This window comes from Macroventuria anomochaeta (assembly GCF_010093625.1).
Source record: "Macroventuria anomochaeta strain CBS 525.71 unplaced genomic scaffold BU25scaffold_3, whole genome shotgun sequence".
Classification (NCBI taxonomy): Eukaryota; Fungi; Ascomycota; class Dothideomycetes; order Pleosporales; family Didymellaceae; genus Macroventuria; species Macroventuria anomochaeta.
Window position 1 is genome coordinate 100,403 of NW_022985364.1, and position 17,561 is coordinate 117,963.

The following is a 17,561-nucleotide window of genomic DNA, read 5'->3' on the forward strand; positions in this document are numbered from 1 at the left end:
CAAGATGTCCGCGCGGACCGACTCGCCAGAGAACAAACCGGTGGATGCGGAGGTCCACCGCGTATATCAGCTTGGCAGCCACTCCGCCATGAAGCTCGCGTCGAGCGCCATAGGGGGAAACAACAATGGGATGCCCACGCAAGAGCCGGTTGATGTTGGAGGTCAAGTCGGCCGTGGAGTGTGGAGAAACTGCGATCCACTCCGGAAGATCGTGAAGAGTGGGTCGAGCTTGGAGCACGTGGCTAGATATCGATTGCCGGTACATTGATAATGCATCCCACAAGCTGGAGCACAAAAGTCAAAGATTAGGTTCAAGTGTAGCTTGTTCTACTATCTATCATGGCAATGTTAAACCTCTCATAGATTTGACCTTCATGGTATAGACAACAGTAGGCCAATGCGACAGCTGCAAACCCCAAAGATATAATGCAATTTTCAACTTGCAAACAATACTTTCTCAGCAATCTGAGCATCTCTGTTTGAATTTCAAAGATGTCTAGAAGGTATGCAAATGTACGTTAATTACAGCCTGCACACGACTTCGCGACATGGAAGATCGCCAAGTGCCCGCGGCGCGACTTTCACGCGTCAGGGTCTAGCAATTGTCGGTGCACCGACACCATCACCAACACCTTCACATATGACCCCTCCCATAATTCTCTACCACCGGTGACGCGCCCACAACCCTCCACACATTCACAATGCCGCCCCGTAGAAGCAACCTACCCACAGTACCGGTCGAGGAGACAGAACCAGCAGCTACAGCAGCTCCAGTAACTGCATCACCCGTCGATGAGCCTACCGAAGCATCACCACCTTCACCGTTACCACAAAAAGTCTACAAAGAACCCAAGCCACCTAAGCCCCGAGAAGACGATACCTTGAGCGTCGAAGACCTCAATCTTCCCAAATCTATAGTCCAACGCCTCGCAAAAGGCGTACTACCACCCAACACCCAAATCCAGAAAGATGCACTCCTCGCCATGTCGAAAGGCGCAACAGTATTCGTCAACTACCTCACATCTGCGTACGTCATTTTCACTCCACACTCCAATCTCACAGAGACGCAATGCTAACGACGTTTATACAGCGCCGCAGAAGAAGCCCTCCGCAGCGGGCGCAAATCCGTAATGCCCTCAGACGTCTTCGCTGCGATGCGCGAACTAGAATTCGAATTCATGCTGCCGCGCCTCGAAGCCGAAGTGAACAAATTTACAAGCATACAAGCCGACAAGCGCAACACTTACCGCAAGAAGATCCGCGAGGAGAAGAGGGCGAAGAATGACCCGGACGGTGTCTCGGAGATCACAAATGGAGGGACAAGCTTCATGAGTGCCGGGCCTGCGGGGCTTGAGGACGAGGAGCCCAGGGCGAAGAAGGCGAGGTTGGATGGGGAGGTGGGCGAGGGGAGTGATGAGGAGGGTGTGGATGAGACGCAGGATGTTGAGGATGAGGAGGTGGAGGATGATGAGATTGTTGAGGATGAGGCGCCGGAGGAGGGTTTGACTGAGGATCCGCTTGAGGAGCGAGAGGAGAAGGAGGAAGAAGATGAGGTGGCAGATGGAGATGAGAGTGATTAGGTTTACCGACAGATAATTGGTGCGCTGTGAGCATGCATATACCGGCGTTTTTGGCTGAAGAGCTATGGAACAGTTTGAATCAGATGAAGCACCTCGAGGGCGCTTTGCACAAACTCAAGGGATCACAATGCGTGGAGATACAAGTCATTTCTCATCTTCATTTGTGCTCATAAAGCCGTGTATGCCTCTGCGTTTCGTTGCAGCGTATCTTCGAGGTCGTTGCACGAGCCCTCCTTCAAATCCTTGCGCATGAGGCCCAACCATCCTTAGATCGCGACTCTGCCTGTAGTGTTGCGGACGTTGTCGTAAGGATGCTTTGGCTGTGCTGGCAGTATCGCCGATCGTCGTTCAGTGGCTATTCTAGATGGTGGCGTGGCATCCTTCAGCGCTTGAACTTGGCTGGCACGCTCTCGTCCAGAGGGTCGCCGTAGCGAGCTGCGTCTGTCAGCAAATTCTCACGAAATCCAGTTCAAGGCTCACCCCTGATCTGCGACCCCTTGTCAATGATCTGATCCAGCGCCCTCATCTCGTCTTCCCTCGCCCTCTGGTTCTTCCACTCAAACCCTGGCTGATCCTCCGCCTTCGACCACTGATATCCAGTCTCAGGATCTGTGTGTGTCACCCCTGTATCGTTCGGGGTAGAAGCTGGGTTCAACGACAGAGGCCGCTTGCCGTTCTCGTTCACGTTGGAGGCGATTGTTGCTGTGAAGCTGTCGCCGCGGGGTAGGTTGACGGGGCCTTGCGAGTTGGGTGGTGAGAGCTCAGAGCCCGCGTTCAGGGCGTGTGAAGCTGCGTTGCGCGGCGTAGAGGGAAGTCCCTCGTCAGGGAACATCTCATCGTCGTCTGCGGCCATGTCTGGGGAGGAGTGCATGGTCGAGTCTTGGTCTGGATCTGGGGTTAGCAGGCGCACTCGTTTGGACATACTGGGCAGTGATGAGTTGAGAGAATAACGCGACTCTTACCAGACATATTGAAGGCTCTTGTGTGTTTGTGTGTATTCCTGATTGAGCGGCGGTGAAGGTGCGGTTATGTTTGTTCGCAGGAGGCAGCAAGTGTATGTCATAGCTCCAGTTGTAAGGGAAGCCGCGGCTCACTAGCCTTCCCGTGCTAAGCGGCAGTAGCGTCCGCTCGAATGCTCGATGTTCCATGCATGTGTGGCTCCGCATTTCTTCACACCCCTCCTTGTACAGAGGAAATCCTATGATCCAAGACGCTATATTCTTTCCAAGCGCTACCGAAAATAGCTTGCACGTCCCATAGTCTACTACAATGTCTGCAAAGAAGAGCGCACTTGCTGATGCATGGGACGACGACTGGGAATCACTTGCGGATGTACAGTTTCTCTACCTGCATACAATGACATATGCTCACATTTGGCAGAAAGAAGAAGCAAAGCCAGAAGGCACAAAGCCTGTCAAACTCTCCAAAGCCGAGCGAAGAGCACGACATGCTCAATTCAATCGCGAAATATGGGAGTCTGCGTTCGTCTACCCCACTCACCATTTTCCTTGAACATGGACAAAATTAACTGTGGTCGCAACAGCGAGAATCCAGAACCGATTTTCCTCCAAACGCACAACCCACCCGTGCAACCTTCCTTCAAGCCTGCCGTCACCGTCCTTGCGCGCAAACCTACACCCCAGGTGCTCTCTCGAAATGGTGGTATGGCTGGGCTGAGCCTCGAAGACGATGATGACAGTGAAGAGGAGCGACAGAAGAAGGCGGCAGCAGACTTTGAAGAGAGGAAGATTCGAGCAGCGAAAGAGCGCGCAGAGAAGGAGCGCAAGTACGCTGAAGCACGAGAACGCATATTTGGCTCACCAGCAGCCTCAGAAGAGTCGCGCAGCAACTCGCCGAGTAAGTCCACGCGTGGGAAGGGACGAGGACGAGGCGGAAGAGACAGCCAGCCTAGGTCGAGCAACGAGCAGTCACCTGCACGAGCGAGAGCGCCGAGTGGACGCCAACTGTTCGAACCGTCATATGCGCCCAAGCCCGGGTCGGTCTACATACAAAGGAAAGAAGATGGCGGCAGTCGCCCAGGTAGTCGTCCAGGCACACCAAGCCTGCAAGAGAAGCCTATCCGCGAACCCCGTGGGCCTGCAAGAGGTGGAGGTCGGGGCTTTGCAAGCAGAGGGAACCATGGCACCTTGTCTGGTCCATCATGAGACTGTCCAGGGCCACGCTAGAAGTTACGCCTGCAGTCGTATTGCTGTGAATGCATCTTATAGCCCACGGTCATAACTGCACTACGACCTGGTTGCATACTGGAGACTAGAGCTGCAGGGAGCAATCTCCAACTGGACAGGCGGCGAGCCAAATTCAGTGTCGAGTGATCAGCAGCAAAAGGGATGTGACATCGTCATAGTGTTGCGGCTAAACCGAAGATGTCAGGCAGGACACCTGCTTGCAACGCCAATCTCGACCATCGCGCAGATATGCGCGGGCATGCGTGTGTCAAGGAAAGGAAAAGGCGAGCAGGAGCCCAGACTTGAGGCCGAGGCATCATCTTGCAGTAGAGGAAGCACACCGGTTTGAGGAGACAGTAGTGGCCAGACGACAGAGCACGCTAGGAAAGATGACCCTGGTGTTGGGCTTGGGGCTGGCGACGACAGGAGTATCATTCTAAATCTGTGCAACATGCTACTCCTGTCGAAGAGATGTGTAGGTCAGAAGGCAAAGCTGGAGCTGAGGGAGACCTCGATACGGTGTTCGATATGATGACAGATGACTTAGATCATATACCATCAAGTGTTTCAACGGTCATAGTATCTTGGTCCCACAATCTCCACAATAGGCGTGTCCACAGCGAATGTAGGCTGATTTCACACGTTGTCGGTCTATCACCACATGAGGACTGCTCACGTCAGTGGTCTTCGGCCAGAGCGTCATAAATGTCGTTCTTGACTCGGAATATTGGTTACCCTATCTAGTATCATCGTTTAGGTCATTTTCATTCTCGTACAATCCTTCGTCCTCGGAGCCTTCGCCTTCATCAGAAGTTTCTTCGTTATTTGTCGTTCGGTCATCATCATCTTAATCATCCTCAAACTCAATTATTCCTGCGACCCAATCCGCTTCAGATTCTTCACTTTCATCAGACACCTGAGAGCTAGCAACCCTTATTGACGACTTTCGTCGTCAGCCAACGCGTCTTCTGGTATGAAGTCTTTAAAGCCGGTCCAGAGATCTTGGTACCTTTGGAACATGATATGAACACCATCGAGTAGTTGTTGCATCGGAAGTTCCTTTAGCCGATATGCCTGCAGCAACTCCAACCATTCTCTAGATTTCTCGTGACCGCATGTGGCTTTGACACGATTTACGTAGCTGACTGCATCGTTGAGCCCCATGGAATCTCTTGCTTGAGGGACGGCGACGGGATCTTCTAGAACTCTCGAAAGCGTGTTTGAAGCAGTAGTGGGCTGTACTACTAGATCAGCAGAAGCGGTGTCGTCCATGGACCATTTGACATTTCTAAACGACTTATATCCATGCGTGTCGTCCTCGCTTGACCTCCTCTTCTTCTTCCGTTCGTTATAAGTCTGGGTTGTATGGCTCGCATCATCGAATGTGCCCAGACATTCTGTTGCCTCAGCGAGCCTGTCGAGGGTGTCACATTGCTTCTTTGTCTGGTCGAACCAGACATTGCATCTAGAGCTGGGAAGGCTTCGGCAGAGGGCTTCGAACGCGTGAATTGCTTTGGAGATAGCCATACCATACATATCCGCCGCCCGGAAAGCACGACGCTTCTACAGACCCGCAGTGTGGCATGGGACATCTTCTATTTTTCAACTCTGGGGCAAGTACTACTATCGCCATAATTATCGAGGTACCAGGGGTTAATCGGGATGCTGCAGAGATCGTACGGGATCTGTCGTTCGTGTGACACAGTTCGTAGTTCCAGCAATGATGTCTTTCGATGCAATGCCCGATCTAAAGCGCTGACGAATGATCGTATCCAGCAAGTCGAAATCGTACTCGGACGGAACCGGAAACTTGTAGCCTAAAACATCTTCAACCACAAGAGGCGCTTGAAAATGTGTCCAGCGTGTATCAACTACTGTTAATAGGTCACGAATTTCGAGCACGACCCTGTAGATCTGTTGCGTGGAAACACTGGAGCATACCGTCAAAAAAGTATGACCGAAAGATGAAGCGTACGTACCAAACATTGGTGATCATCGGTCCAAAATGCTCCCACGACGTCTTTAGTTCCCCTACAACGAGACGGTGCAGATCACCAAGCATGGATTGTACGTTGCACAACGCTCGAGCTTGCGAAGACGCACTCTGCTTCATGTCCACAAGGATACCCTGCGTCGCAAAGAGTTGGTCACGGGCTTGTGAGCTGTGTGCGTCGGACGTCTTTTCGGCGATGTGCATAGGTTCGAGGCCATGCTCAGCGAGTAGTATGTTGACCGTCCCAGTGTGCACACTCAGATAAGTCTGAAGCCCTTTAACATCGTCCTTCTGTCCAAATGACCATTTGAGCTTGCTGGTGGTGGTCCTGGTAGTTCGAACGCGCGCCACCTACGGATTGCAGGCTGTTGATGATGTCGCCAACAAGCTTGCCGACTGCGATAAGATCGCCAACTGCGATCCCGAAGGACATGATAGAGGGTGCATGTTAGAGTGGAGACGAGGGACGAGGACTGCAGAGGCGCGAAGGGAAGAAGGCGTGTCATCCTGATGAAGTGGGCAAACGGAGAGCTGCAGAACACTGTTACCCGGCTCAGCCTTGCACCATAGCTTGAGGGGTGGTGTGCGGTCGAACACTGGACGCAGGAGCAGACCTGGAGCGCGGAAAGAGTGCCTGCATTATGCAACGAGGATCTGTTGCGTCAGTACTCCATGCTTATTTGCCTCACCCACCTCCAGAGCGCAACGCGGCACTGGTCTCGGATTCGGACATGGGCCTAATTCTTGATAGTAGAGGAGCAAATGTTTCCGAACATTTCCCTTCCAACCCTTGGAAACATGACATGGCTCGGTGGTCAGGTTGCTTTGTGAATCTTAGTGGAAGCTCAAGCAGGCATTATGCGAAGTATGCAAACGAAGATGCGCTCCAATTCCATGCAATATGATACAGCCAAATATACACAGCTCTTTCTGTCTTGCTCATGCCTTGATCGTGTAACGACTGGAGTCATCGGCCTGCACCACTTTCCCTGTCCTCTTCTGCTCCCAGAACTTCAATGCGGACATCCTCTCATTTTCTGCCTGCTTTTGCAATGCGACCTCCTCCTTCTGCAGCTCCTCCGGTGTAAGCTCTCTGCCTTCTCGCTTCTTCCGTACAAGGCTCTTCTCGATCAAAGGCTCCCTCTTCATCAGCAGCGCCTTGACCTGCTCTCGCAACGACTTGGCCTTCTGCCTCTTCTGCTCCATGGTCACGATTCCGTTGGCTTCGGCGGCTTGATCAATCTCTGACTTCTGTTGTCCTATACCCCACGCCTTTATGTCCTCTGGCAGCGCAGGCCATACGAAGGGCTGTTCCATCTCGACTGTCATGTATTTCTTCGAGTCGGGGCGGAACCAGTGGCGCGGCTGTTGTGTCGTGTCGCGAATAGGCATCTGCTTGACGTAGGATCGAATGTTGAAGCATTTGACGTTGTAGGCGTGGTAGAGGTAGTCGCGGAGATCATACTTGGAGAAGTCGAGCGGAACGAGGAAGCGCGCGTGGTATGGTGAGAGGCCGGGTGTGCGCACCATTGCGACTGTGAATTTGGGCCTGAGACCTAAAGTCAACACCGCTTTACGTATTGTACGAAGAGATGTGCGCGACATACAGGTAGATCTTTTTGCTGCCGAAAGCGATCAGCTTCTTCGAGATCGGTATCGCGTCCATGATGGGCTGTGTGGGTTGTGCGAGGATTCAGTAGCGGGAATCGGCTGCGTGACAGGGTTCGAGGCGAGAATTCAGGCGGCGAGTTGGCTGACAGCACCTGCACGGCGATGTGGAGCGTGATGGTTGATGTCCAGAAAATCGCGGAGGTGCGCAGAACTCCGCGTCTTGGCAGTTGAGGAACCTCGAGGTTCATCATAGACGTGCTCACACTTCACCCATCAACTCAGATTCGAAGACAATGCGCTTCCAAATGGCACAACAACTGCCAGACTCTGCAATGGCTGCAAGCTGATAACATAGGAGGTTACTTTGGCAGCCAATCTCCTTGTGATGCAACTATGGAAAGAAGCACGGTCGACGCGCGCCGTTTAGATCTATAAGGTACATTACACAATAGGAGATCAAGCTGTGGAGCTTTGAGTCGATACCTTCAAGTGCTTGTTTGGTCTGTCATGGATATTGGCTCCTGCTCTTCAATACACAGCTTTCCAAAGTAAGAAGTGCTTAGGCCATGTATGCAGCTTGCCCTGACGCAGTTTGCCTATCACTTGTCTCTCATTCTGCCACATCTCGTTGTGCGCGTACTGCTCTGCACTCCCTTGGATAACGCTAGACTTCCCTGTGTGTCAGCGATGTCTTTTCCTGCTGCCATCTCGGGTTGCGTTGTCACATACGACCTCTTATAAGCCTGAAATCGCGACCTCAAGCTCGACTGGAGCTCCTGGAAGCGAAAGCGGACATTGTCCCTGTCGCTCTACGAGGTACTGCTGCCGGCGCTCTTGCCAAACTCACGTTCACCTCGACTTCACCACAGCTTCTTCTTCTTCCTGATCGCCTCTCACCCCAACGAAACCCAAACACCTCTTCAGAACTACACGACCAGCAACTACCACCCGAAAGCATACCGCTGGATAGAGCGCATCGCCAGCCATGGACCGGTTCCGTTCGTTCACTTGGCCAGACGGCATCGCGGAGTCCGACCTCAAGCAGAAGAAGGTCAGCCAAATAATTCCCGTCCATGCAGAGTATCGACGCACAACGCACAGGAGAGAGGGCGCTACACTCATCAACAGCGTCTACAAGGATACAGGCTGCATTGTAGTGGCACACTGGGATCAGTCCACAATCAAGCGCTTTGATGTGTTTGTAGGTGCAGGGTCGAAGAGCGCTACGGCTGCTATCAACAAGTGGATTGCTCGAGGTGATGAAAAGAGCACGGATGCGGCAGCGTGGGCGAAAACGCCTGCCTTCAATCACGCGCAGTGGTATCAAGAAGAACTCGAGCGACAAGAAGAAGAGAGGATGGAATACTTCCTGGGTCCGGAACCGGAATCGCAGGAGGGTGAGCCTGTACGGGTGAAGGTAGGCAGTTACTGAGCTGACTCGAACATTCGCAGCTGACAAGCATCTGCAGATAACCATGAGCTGGCCCGAAGATCTGTTCAGCCATGAGGTCACGCCCCGAGTTGCGTTTGGCAACGAGCTGCAAGCTCTAAACGACATCAAGAAGCGGGATGGGGTTTGGATGACACTCCTACCGGACCACAGTGTACAGATCTCCGGTTTTGACATCATCAACGTCGAAGCGGCCGAGGGTCATTACAAAACTATGGTTGAGAGGATACGGACTGAAAAATGTAGTCTCCAACAAGCGACGAACATGGTCCTTGACGAGCGAGAAGGCATTGACGTCGTACTTCTTCGAGCCGAGAGTTGGTGGCCGAACCGCTTCGACACAGTAATCCCACGCCTGTTACCTTCTCCCATAATGGACCAGCCTGGGAGCTTTCAAGAAGACGGCCTGCACGACACTCAGCTGGTAGAGATCCGGGACCCTATCAAGCGTGCGCTCGAAGCAGTGAGCTACGAGAGGGGCTCCTATGACTTCGTCGTACGTCTCGGTTGTATCGCTCTCGACTCGAAGAAGATAGGAGAGGATCAGGTTGGTAAGAAACATGGCAAGGAGAAGTTTATCAAGTCAATCAACGGCAAGGTTGACCTTGCATGCAAGAAATGGTTCGTAAGCCGCCCCTCAGCCCAACCTTTGGCTAACATCACAGGCTTCTCGATAACGTGCTTGGAACGCAACTGTATCACCGTCTCGTCAAATCAAACGACTTTCTCGAGCCTATCAAATCTGCTGGCTATTGGGGTACCATACCAGGTAGCTTGGAGAAGACTCGTCCGACTTTGCGTGGAACCTGGATCTTTCGTGATCCCAACAATGCCCAGAAGCAAGCCCTACCGCCCACTCGTAACGTTGGCAGACCAGCACCCATGCAGCAGACGCCGTCCCCAGCTGCAATCAGCACTCCGAGCACCCTAATCGTAGTTCAGATTGATTGGACAGACGATGGTGAAGGCTCGTACGACAAGACCGCCACAAAGTACTACAGACTTGAGCCAGGCAAATGCGGTGCGAAGGTGAACATGGATGTCAACTTGTTGGAGTTGGGAGAGTAGGTCCTCCATGGTATTGTTGACTATTGAAACCAACTAATGATGACTAGGTCAAGGGCATGGTCTTTTGCCTTAGAGTCAATGACTCCGATATCGCGGTCAACTGTGCCTCCTGTACTCACAGGCTTCGCGCACCGAACAGTCATGACACCAGGCTATGATGTGGCTTCAACCCAGAGCTTCGCCCGGTGGGACCAAAGCCCTAGTGTCAAGGCTTTGATGCTGCATGGGTGTTTGGATAAGGTTTACTCGTTTGGTGTCCAAAAAACATGTTACAAGGTCGAGCTCACGGCAATGTGGTACCCTGGACAGTCTTTGCCATGCTGGGGACTCGCCGTACGTCATACCGAATGGGCCACCCATCTCGCTGAGCTCGAGCGACTGCAGACTGGCCATCAAGCTAACTGGAGCGATACTATTGCAACCTTCCTACCGGATGATGGAGGCTCCTCAATCAGGCTGGAAGATGACGATTTCGGTGCCGGTAATTTGGACCTCGACGGTGATGCAGAGAGATTGCCACGAGTTCCATCTCACGAAGGCATCCGCACCTTGACTAACATACTGCTGCGTCTTTCCGAGCTCGTCAGCTCGGTGACGCTGCGTCAAGGAGGCATTCCAATCTGATCTTGATCCTGATCCTCGACGGCTCCACCGCAAGGCTTCAGCAAGGAACGACTGAAGGATGAAGGTACCATCTAATAGTCTGCAAAGCGTTGAGTCCCTGCCGGGTACGATGAGTTGGGCCAAAAGCTAAGGAGTGAATCGATACCGAGCGAAGATTATCAATGGCGCATTCGCTCGTACTCTCTAAGAAGTTCACCGTCTCAATCACACCCCCAGGGCAAGCTACAAGGTGCCAATGGTGAAACTCTGGAAAGATGATCCCTCTCTCATTGACAAAGAACTATCTTCGTCTGCCTTCGATGCCGCGGTGTTCGACCTGGCGGCTGATGTGCGACATGTCTTGACTTTACGCAGGCTGCACAGCCCTCATGATCTTGCTCTTTTGCTTTCCCTCGATGCCTTATCCACTCTTGCCCTTGCTCTCCTGTTCCTGCGCATTCATGACCTTCAATCTTATGACCTCCTCAACCACCCTGACATTTTGCGCCTTCGAGTTAACGACACCCTCCAGATCCTTCAAGCTGTCCTGAAGATCCTTGACCTTCCTCTCATAGAAGTCTTTAGCGCCAGGAATGTCCTTCTCTACGAAAAAGCCGGTGCCCACATCGACCAGGACATGCTCGTGATCCGTCAACTTTCCAGGCACGTAAAGTGAGCTCGTGAGCGGGACGAGAAGCGTCTTTTCGGCAGTGGAAGAAGACAGGCCGGTCGCAATAGATGCCAGGCAGTCGCGGAACTTTGCTTGTGCGGTACGCAGCGATTGGAAGGAGGTGGTCAGGTGCTCGAGTTCGCGGTCGAGTTGGGTTTTCAATTCTTGGAGTTGCGGGACGGGGAGCTGTGTCACATCGACTGCGGTATGTTAGAGCCACCTTCACAGACAGCGTGCTAGACATACTCTGGCCAGAGCCTGGCTGTCCCTGTTTTGAGGCCATCTTGTATTGCGTAGAGCCCTCGGTGCTGCCAATTGACGTGGTGTTTGGTATGGCAGCTTTTGGCGGGGCTGCCCTGCAATGTGGGGAACGCCTACACGTGCTCACGCGCTTCCATCGAGCTTCTCGAATTGAGCATCGTCATACCTAACAGCACTGTCTCATGTCGAGATTTTGTCGCATACTGCTCAGAGTACCGTATGTACGCTGCTACTCAACGCATGCGCGCTTCGTCCAAGCACAATGCCGCGAACTCACCGTCAACAATGACATCAAGGGCTTCGATGTGAACGAGCCCGCGGTGTTTAGAAACAACTTTAGTAGCCTGCCTGCCATATCGAAATGGTTCATACCTTCCACAACTGATGGAGCCTCATACGAGCTCAGTGCCTCTTACCTAGAGCAACATGGCGCCTCCACCGTTCCCCTTGAGCTCACGCGCTCCGCTCCAAATGAACCGTCAACGTTCGAACGCTTCGAAACTCCCCTTTCGCTCCTTCTTGCACACATGACCGGCCCTCCTACACCAGATCTCCGTATATACCTTGCGCAGCACTCCCTCGCCGACCTACCGGCCCCTCTGCAGGCCGACCTACCCACGCCTACACTCCTGACCAAGCTCGGTCGCGGCGACATCTACGCCTCAAGCCTGTGGATGGGAAGACCGCCGACGCGTACACCACTACATCGCGATCCCAATCCCAATCTGTTCGTACAACTGGCCGGGCAGAAGGTCGTTAGGCTGATGAGGCCGAAGATTGGACGTGGAGTGTACGAGAGGGCACGGCTGAGGGCTGGTGGAGGTGGTAGGGCAAACATGAGGGGCGAGGAGATGATGGTTGGAGACGAGATGAAGGCTCTTGAGGAGGCTGTATGGGATGGCCAAGATGAAGCTATAGAAGGTGTCGAGGCTCAGTTGTCAGCTGGAGATGGACTCTACATTCCACTTGGCTGGTGGCATGCTGTGCGAGGGATTGGATCGGGTGCGAATGCTTCAGTAAGTGAAGATATATGCATCGGCAGAGCTGAGCTAACATGATGTAGGTCAATTGGTGGTTTCGATGATGCACTTTACATCATTAGACCAATCTTTAATCCTTCTCTTCACGTTCTTAGCAGCGTCGATACACCCTACTAGCAAGGCAGCATGAGCTATTAGAGCTGAAGGAAGTCACGTCGCACCGCTTCTGCAAGACGGGTCGAGCCAACGAAACTGGAGGCAGCCACGTACCACTGCCACTTCCAACGAGTGCTTACACAGCAAATGCAGAACAGCCACCTGCGTGCTGTCACTGCGCAACGGGGATTCGCGACTCAATATCGACACACGTTGCCTCATTCGATCGAATTCAAGCGCAACAAAGCAGGGCACCGACTACTTCCCACTCGTGTGACCGTCATGCCCCAAACTTGATACTGCCGAGCCCTAGTACCAACAAGCAAGTACGTTGTAAGTGATAGGCCCAGAAGGCACCTGCACTTCGTCGCAGATTCAACACCAGATCTTACTGCTCGCTCCGGCTTCCTTATCCGTCAATCATGGAAACAAGCACGAGGACAAGAATCATCCGATGCGAACTCCACGTGGAGCGAAGCAGGCTTGCCCTAGGCCTAAGGTTATCAGCAGCAACAACCTTTGCAGGGATAAGGATAGGGCACGAAAAACTCAACACGGCACGCGCACTCACGCCCTCACGTGCCAGCAATTGACACGTCACGATGAGAAAGTTTCTGCCCCCGGGGATCTTTCCCGCCAAATCATAATCTTTTTGAAAGGAGATTATCAATGTCTCAACAGGGCGCAAGTCACTGTCTCCATCGAGTATGGTGTTGTCGCATGTATCTTTACCTTCACTGCTGGTATCTTGGTACGGGACGCGGTACGGCACGGCTGCCTTCACCTACGTTTCTGCGTGCTCCTGCATCCAGACCCTCTCCCCACCAGCCCGAAACCAAGTGTTGAACACTGTAATTACCATATCCTCGATACATGTACAAGCCCACATAATCTCCAAGCGAACATACGAGGCTGACGCTAGCATGCGCTCAAGCTGTTGTTGGCCGGTATTCGACTTCGAAAAACGAAGAATCATTGGCTCCACGCTACAGATATATTTGCAATTTCCATCATCTTGATTCGTGAACAAGTCTAGGATTGCCTCCTCGAAGCAATGCCCTGCGGTTATCATATCTCTTGACATCCGGACAAAATGCAACGGGAAGTGGGTGTCTGAGCCGTTTTGCATTGCAACACGAGCGGGATTGCCATTTCAATGGTTGGGGGACGAGCAGTTGTCTGATTGGCCCGGAAGCAGCCGAGCGCATCCAACCCCTCACTGAATCTCCAAACTCTGATCGACATGCGAGATCTGAGCTACCGGACCTGCCGATTCGAGGTCGCATCGATATCCTTGCCTGCTCCTCTCCATAAGCGCAGTGGCGGCCCCCTCAGTGACACTTCATGATCAGCTTGAAAGATGCCGCAGTCTGGCATTGGCTCATCCTCCTTCTCCCCTCTTATTCACAGACTTGATCGTGGCGCAAGTCTCCACCCATCCATGATTCCGCTCATTTCAGCACCGTGGCTAAGTTCAACTAGTTTCGTGACTAAACCCAGTGCCACGATGATGATGTAAGAGCCACGTTTGGGTTTTGGGGAAGAAGCACAAGGTTTGAGCACTCTGCGCTGAGTTGTGCGCACCGTGCCCTGCAATAAGACTGTCCCCGGGGACCGCAGAGCCGGGTTGAACTGAAGGCCTACTTGAGGCCGAGGTTGAGACCTTGTGATGACGCGCAGGACAAGACTGTGAGATCGGTCGCATGTCGATGGTGAACCTCAGATAGGCCGTGCAAAGATATGGCTGTGAAAGCGAAACGATTGGTATTAATATTACGGGAAAGGCCAGGAAACCCTCCTATGCTCTCCCAAGACTCTACTTCACCATTCCATGCATCATCATCCACAATCCATCAACATCTCTCATCTCCATGACTCGTATTTCCTCTATGTGCCCTACCAACTGCCCACCTACATGCAAACAAACACGAACGCCACTGCATGAACCATACGAGATAATTGGAAATGGGGAATCTTGTGCAAAACCGGGTATTCCAACTGTACCGCCAATGAAACGGATGGGGGCTAACTATGTATTGAAACGACAAAATCAATCTGTAGTTGAAGAAGAAAAATGGGGGTGAATAAAGCGCCGACGATGCAGAAACCCCAGGCCTATCGATATACCCCGCAATTCCATGCAATGTAAACATGCACTGGGACACCGAAAAATGGTTCGCGCATGGCGAGGAGAGAGATCAGACGAGAACCCATCGCAATGTGTCATGCCATGTTGATCATGCTGCAAATGATATCCATTACGGCATTGTGGTCGTACTTCGTCCAGGAACGGAGTAATTGTTCGTTACCGAAAGCGTGCGATGCGTATGATATGGAGTGGAGTGTTCTAATACTGGCTAGAAATGCTGATAATGATGATCTGAAGGCAGGTGGCACCACGCTCGGCGGATCTATTCAAGCCAGGATGAGCTTGAAAATGGAGAGGAGCTTCGAGGCCTGTCGCGGTTTAACAGTCGTGGCTTGGTCGATCCGTGTACATGTGTGGTCCGTGTCGCCTATTTGGCATTCTTCGGTGATCGCACCCAGTGCTCTGCATCTGCGTGATGGCCTTGAGACCTGAAGCTGCTCTCTTGGGGTGGCTGCAGTCCATGTTCTCTGCACAGCAGACAACTGCTGCTGGGTTATTGTTCGGTTTGGCGAACCCCCTAGTATGATGGCCATCCTTGTTGCGACTGCGGTTGGCTCATACCGTACATGCTGGGCTGCTGGCCAGCACCACTCTGATGTTGCATGAACTGATGAGGGCTAGGGCTAGGCTGGTAAGGGTTCTGATCCATGCTAGGAAATCCGGTACCTCCCATAGCGTTCATCGTCTGGTATTGCTGGATTGGAGTACCGTGCATCGACCCGCTGCTTTGCGCGTGATGCATCTGCGGCGAAGCGTGCATGGGAGACTGCTGCGGGTGCGGCGACTGCTGTGGCGGCCTTTGAGCGTACTGCTGCATGTTGTGCTGCTGAGACAATGGCGACGGCTGAGGTGGGCCACCTTGCCACATGTGGGAAGGAGCGTAACCCTGACCTGGATTCTGAACGCCAGGAAGCATACCACTTGGGCCCATCCCTGGTGACATACCCTGTGGAAGACCTAGGCTTGGTGGACGACGGTGCATCTGGTTTGGCAGAGGGGTGTGCTGCTGCGCCATGGGTGCGGGGACCATGTTGTTCTGTGGCATAGATTGCGGACGGTAAGACTGCACACCCATGCCTTGGCTTGGTCTTTGTGGCGTCTGAGCTGTCATGCCATACTGGTTGCCAGGTATGCTAACGCTGGTAGAGGGCATGCGTGGTGACTGCATGGCTTGCGAGACTTGCGGCACCTGTCCACCATCTGCAGTTGTCGGACGCTCTGACTGCGCGGGTGGCTCGTGTGGTCGGTTCCATAGGTCGTCCAGGTACTGCTTGCGGTTCTTACGCGATACCTCGAACTGCTTGTTAATCTCAGCTGTCTGCGCAGCTTGGTTCAGAATCTCGCCTGAAGGAGACGGCCTTGTAACGTCCACGTACGGCGCACCGGCAAGTTCGTGACGTGGTCGTTGCACGCTGCTGTAGTCTCGGGGCTGTAAATCAGTCGTGGTTCGCTGGTTGTATGGCTCCAAGCCGCCGGTGGGCATGCTCCCTGGTGCTGGCGTCAGGCCACCAAAGGGCTGCAGAGGGTTCGATGCAGCACCAAGATAGTCGGCGTTCGCACCTGGGAAAGCTCCTGGGTGGGCGAAGGCCATGGCGTTGGCATGGTTGGCTTCAGCGGCCGCTGCTTCTCTCGCCTTTGCTGCCCCTGGCCGCTTCTCTCCTGCCGCGTCCTCTTCCGTGAAACCCTGCTTACGGGCCTTACTTTCCCAGTAGTCGTCTCGTACTCTTCTTCCGTTCACAATCAGCCTACTTCCAAACTGCCTGAACATGGATCTCGCCGTCACTATGGCGATCTGTCGAGAGCGGTACGAGTAGGGCAGGATCTCCTGGTGAATCAGATCGTCCTTTTCTGCTTGAGTGGCGATGATCTTGTATAAGGACCTGTTCTTGTTGAAAAGCAGGTACGAGTCGCGATAGCCGAGAACACGCGCGCACTCGGTCGCCAGCATAAACAGCTTGTCGCCACGATTAGGGACGAAGAAGGTGCGGCAGCGGTACTCGCGGTTCTCGAGGGGATGGCCAGTCTGCGTGACTTTTCGTTCTCCAGCTTCATCAATTTCGCGCGGTATATATTCGTCGCCCTCGGGATTCAGCTGGTCCGTGGTGTGATCGCGCACGGTCGGCAGCGCTTTGATGACCGCAGGCTTGGTGGGTGTTGATTTGGCGGAGGGCGATGCCTGCGTTGGTGAGGTCTGGGGCAGCGGCGACGTCTGCAGCTGCGGTGTCTGCACTGGCGGGGCTATGCCGACGTGCGTGGGCGTGGGTGGAGGCAGCGATCCACGGGTCGGACTACCAGCAAACGCGGCCTTTGCTGACTTCGGTGGGCGACCGCGCTTTCGTGGTTTCTCGCTCTCGTCTGCATCAGCCGGGTCGCCATGCTGCGCGTCGCCGTAGCTATTCTCTGGCGAGCGGCTGCGCTTCAGGCCTCGCGATTGTTGCTGTGCGACACCCTGCGGGTCAGCGAGGACTCCTAGAGGTCGTGTTAGCGACTGCATCGATGGCTATACAAGAGGGCGCGGCGGATGTAACGCGCGCCGGTGACAGTGACAACAGTCGCGTCGTCGTACCTGCAGAGTTGAGGGCAGACGGGTCAATGGTCCCCTGGAGGTCCATGATGCCGTTCCCAATGCTACCATTTGACATGGTATGGGCGGGATGCACTGAGTACATTCCAAGGCGGCGCAAGAGCAACCGAGCGCGCGGGCGGTGCGGAAGGAGCTCTCAGGACGAAGCCCTTAATTGGCGCACTCTGGGGCGCGTGCTGGGGCGCGCAAGGCTGGCGCAGTGACGGCTCGCGACAGGCGGGTGCTGCGGGACGATGGGCATAGGTGGGTGGTCGTGGTGTTTAGGTTGGT

The 17,561-nt window shown here is 53.6% G+C and overlaps 11 protein-coding genes across 11 annotated transcripts; 4 read left to right on the forward strand and 7 right to left on the reverse strand.

Moving 5' to 3' along the window:
* Nucleotides 1-701: 701 nt before the first annotated feature.
* On the forward strand, nt 702-1,700 carry BU25DRAFT_358284 (histone-fold-containing protein; the record flags this gene model as incomplete). Its single annotated transcript, XM_033703607.1, has 3 exons — nt 702-773; nt 864-1,027; nt 1,091-1,700. The coding sequence occupies 3 exons, from the start codon at nt 702-704 to the stop codon at nt 1,578-1,580; spliced, it is 726 nt and encodes a 241-aa protein (XP_033566090.1). The 3' UTR covers nt 1,581-1,700.
* Nucleotides 1,701-1,746: 46 nt separating this feature from the next.
* Nucleotides 1,747-2,605, reverse strand: BU25DRAFT_406429 (uncharacterized protein). The gene is made up of 3 exons (XM_033705275.1): nt 2,543-2,605; nt 2,061-2,465; nt 1,747-2,015 (listed from the first exon to the last, which is right to left on the reverse strand). The coding sequence occupies exons 1-3, from the start codon at nt 2,547-2,549 to the stop codon at nt 1,963-1,965; spliced, it is 465 nt and encodes a 154-aa protein (XP_033566091.1). The 5' UTR covers nt 2,550-2,605; the 3' UTR covers nt 1,747-1,962.
* A 244-nt stretch (nt 2,606-2,849) lies between these two features.
* Nucleotides 2,850-3,745, forward strand: BU25DRAFT_417685 (uncharacterized protein; the record flags this gene model as incomplete). Its single annotated transcript, XM_033707823.1, has 2 exons — nt 2,850-3,061; nt 3,124-3,745. 2 exons carry the CDS (start codon nt 2,850-2,852, stop codon nt 3,743-3,745), a joined length of 834 nt encoding a protein of 277 aa, XP_033566092.1.
* Nucleotides 3,746-3,856: 111 nt separating this feature from the next.
* BU25DRAFT_135736 (uncharacterized protein) lies at nt 3,857-4,283 on the reverse strand. Its single transcript, XM_033700554.1, has one exon. It carries the CDS (start codon nt 4,217-4,219, stop codon nt 3,968-3,970), a length of 252 nt encoding a protein of 83 aa, XP_033566093.1. The 5' UTR covers nt 4,220-4,283; the 3' UTR covers nt 3,857-3,967.
* Nucleotides 4,284-4,956: 673 nt separating this feature from the next.
* Nucleotides 4,957-6,164, reverse strand: BU25DRAFT_474950 (uncharacterized protein). Its single transcript, XM_033710917.1, has 2 exons — nt 5,746-6,164; nt 4,957-5,696 (listed from the first exon to the last, which is right to left on the reverse strand). Exons 1-2 carry the CDS (start codon nt 5,961-5,963, stop codon nt 5,420-5,422), a joined length of 495 nt encoding a protein of 164 aa, XP_033566094.1. The 5' UTR covers nt 5,964-6,164; the 3' UTR covers nt 4,957-5,419.
* Nucleotides 6,165-6,610: 446 nt separating this feature from the next.
* Nucleotides 6,611-7,542, reverse strand: BU25DRAFT_406432 (mitochondrial ribosomal protein subunit L23). Its single transcript, XM_033705276.1, has 2 exons — nt 7,367-7,542; nt 6,611-7,308 (listed from the first exon to the last, which is right to left on the reverse strand). The coding sequence occupies exons 1-2, from the start codon at nt 7,423-7,425 to the stop codon at nt 6,699-6,701; spliced, it is 669 nt and encodes a 222-aa protein (XP_033566095.1). The 5' UTR covers nt 7,426-7,542; the 3' UTR covers nt 6,611-6,698.
* Nucleotides 7,543-8,355: 813 nt separating this feature from the next.
* Nucleotides 8,356-10,512, forward strand: BU25DRAFT_454288 (uncharacterized protein; the record flags this gene model as incomplete). Its single annotated transcript, XM_033709857.1, has 4 exons — nt 8,356-8,787; nt 8,840-9,441; nt 9,486-9,884; nt 9,936-10,512. The coding sequence occupies 4 exons, from the start codon at nt 8,356-8,358 to the stop codon at nt 10,510-10,512; spliced, it is 2,010 nt and encodes a 669-aa protein (XP_033566096.1).
* Nucleotides 10,513-10,629: 117 nt separating this feature from the next.
* Nucleotides 10,630-11,444, reverse strand: BU25DRAFT_474962 (Prefoldin alpha subunit; the record flags this gene model as incomplete). Its single annotated transcript, XM_033710918.1, has 2 exons — nt 10,630-11,361; nt 11,408-11,444. The coding sequence occupies 2 exons, from the start codon at nt 11,442-11,444 to the stop codon at nt 10,913-10,915; spliced, it is 486 nt and encodes a 161-aa protein (XP_033566097.1). The 3' UTR covers nt 10,630-10,912.
* A 153-nt stretch (nt 11,445-11,597) lies between these two features.
* Nucleotides 11,598-12,574, forward strand: BU25DRAFT_406433 (Clavaminate synthase-like protein). The gene is made up of 2 exons (XM_033705277.1): nt 11,598-12,438; nt 12,486-12,574. Exons 1-2 carry the CDS (start codon nt 11,605-11,607, stop codon nt 12,504-12,506), a joined length of 855 nt encoding a protein of 284 aa, XP_033566098.1. The 5' UTR covers nt 11,598-11,604; the 3' UTR covers nt 12,507-12,574.
* A 731-nt stretch (nt 12,575-13,305) lies between these two features.
* BU25DRAFT_406435 (uncharacterized protein) lies at nt 13,306-13,635 on the reverse strand. Its single transcript, XM_033705278.1, has one exon. The coding sequence runs from the start codon at nt 13,628-13,630 to the stop codon at nt 13,343-13,345; it is 288 nt and encodes a 95-aa protein (XP_033566099.1). The 5' UTR covers nt 13,631-13,635; the 3' UTR covers nt 13,306-13,342.
* Nucleotides 13,636-15,224: 1,589 nt separating this feature from the next.
* On the reverse strand, nt 15,225-17,349 carry BU25DRAFT_454291 (RSC complex subunit Rsc7; the record flags this gene model as incomplete). Its single annotated transcript, XM_033709858.1, has 2 exons — nt 15,225-17,176; nt 17,274-17,349. 2 exons carry the CDS (start codon nt 17,347-17,349, stop codon nt 15,225-15,227), a joined length of 2,028 nt encoding a protein of 675 aa, XP_033566100.1.
* Nucleotides 17,350-17,561: the final 212 nt, after the last annotated feature.

Excerpts from the sequence above, each read along its gene's own strand:
- BU25DRAFT_406429 (XM_033705275.1), bottom strand. Across the intron at positions 2,016-2,060 it reads CAAGGGGTCGCAGATCAGGG|CTCGCTACGGCGACCCTCTG; the intron begins GTGAGCCTTGAA and ends TGACAGACGCAG.
- BU25DRAFT_135736 (XM_033700554.1), bottom strand. The coding sequence starts at position 4,219 with ATGTTGCACAGATTTAGAATGATACTCCTGTCGTCGCCAGCCCCAAGC.
- BU25DRAFT_474950 (XM_033710917.1), bottom strand. The coding sequence starts at position 5,963 with ATGCACATCGCCGAAAAGACGTCCGACGCACACAGCTCACAAGCCCGT. Across the intron at positions 5,697-5,745 it reads CCGATGATCACCAATGTTTG|TGTTTCCACGCAACAGATCT; the intron begins GTACGTACGCTT and ends GGTATGCTCCAG.
- BU25DRAFT_406432 (XM_033705276.1), bottom strand. The coding sequence starts at position 7,425 with ATGGACGCGATACCGATCTCGAAGAAGCTGATCGCTTTCGGCAGCAAA. Across the intron at positions 7,309-7,366 it reads GGCAGCAAAAAGATCTACCT|GCCCAAATTCACAGTCGCAA; the intron begins GTATGTCGCGCA and ends TTTAGGTCTCAG.
- BU25DRAFT_406433 (XM_033705277.1), top strand. The coding sequence starts at position 11,605 with ATGTCGAGATTTTGTCGCATACTGCTCAGAGTACCGTATGTACGCTGC. Across the intron at positions 12,439-12,485 it reads GATCGGGTGCGAATGCTTCA|GTCAATTGGTGGTTTCGATG; the intron begins GTAAGTGAAGAT and ends AACATGATGTAG.
- BU25DRAFT_406435 (XM_033705278.1), bottom strand. The coding sequence starts at position 13,630 with ATGATAACCGCAGGGCATTGCTTCGAGGAGGCAATCCTAGACTTGTTC.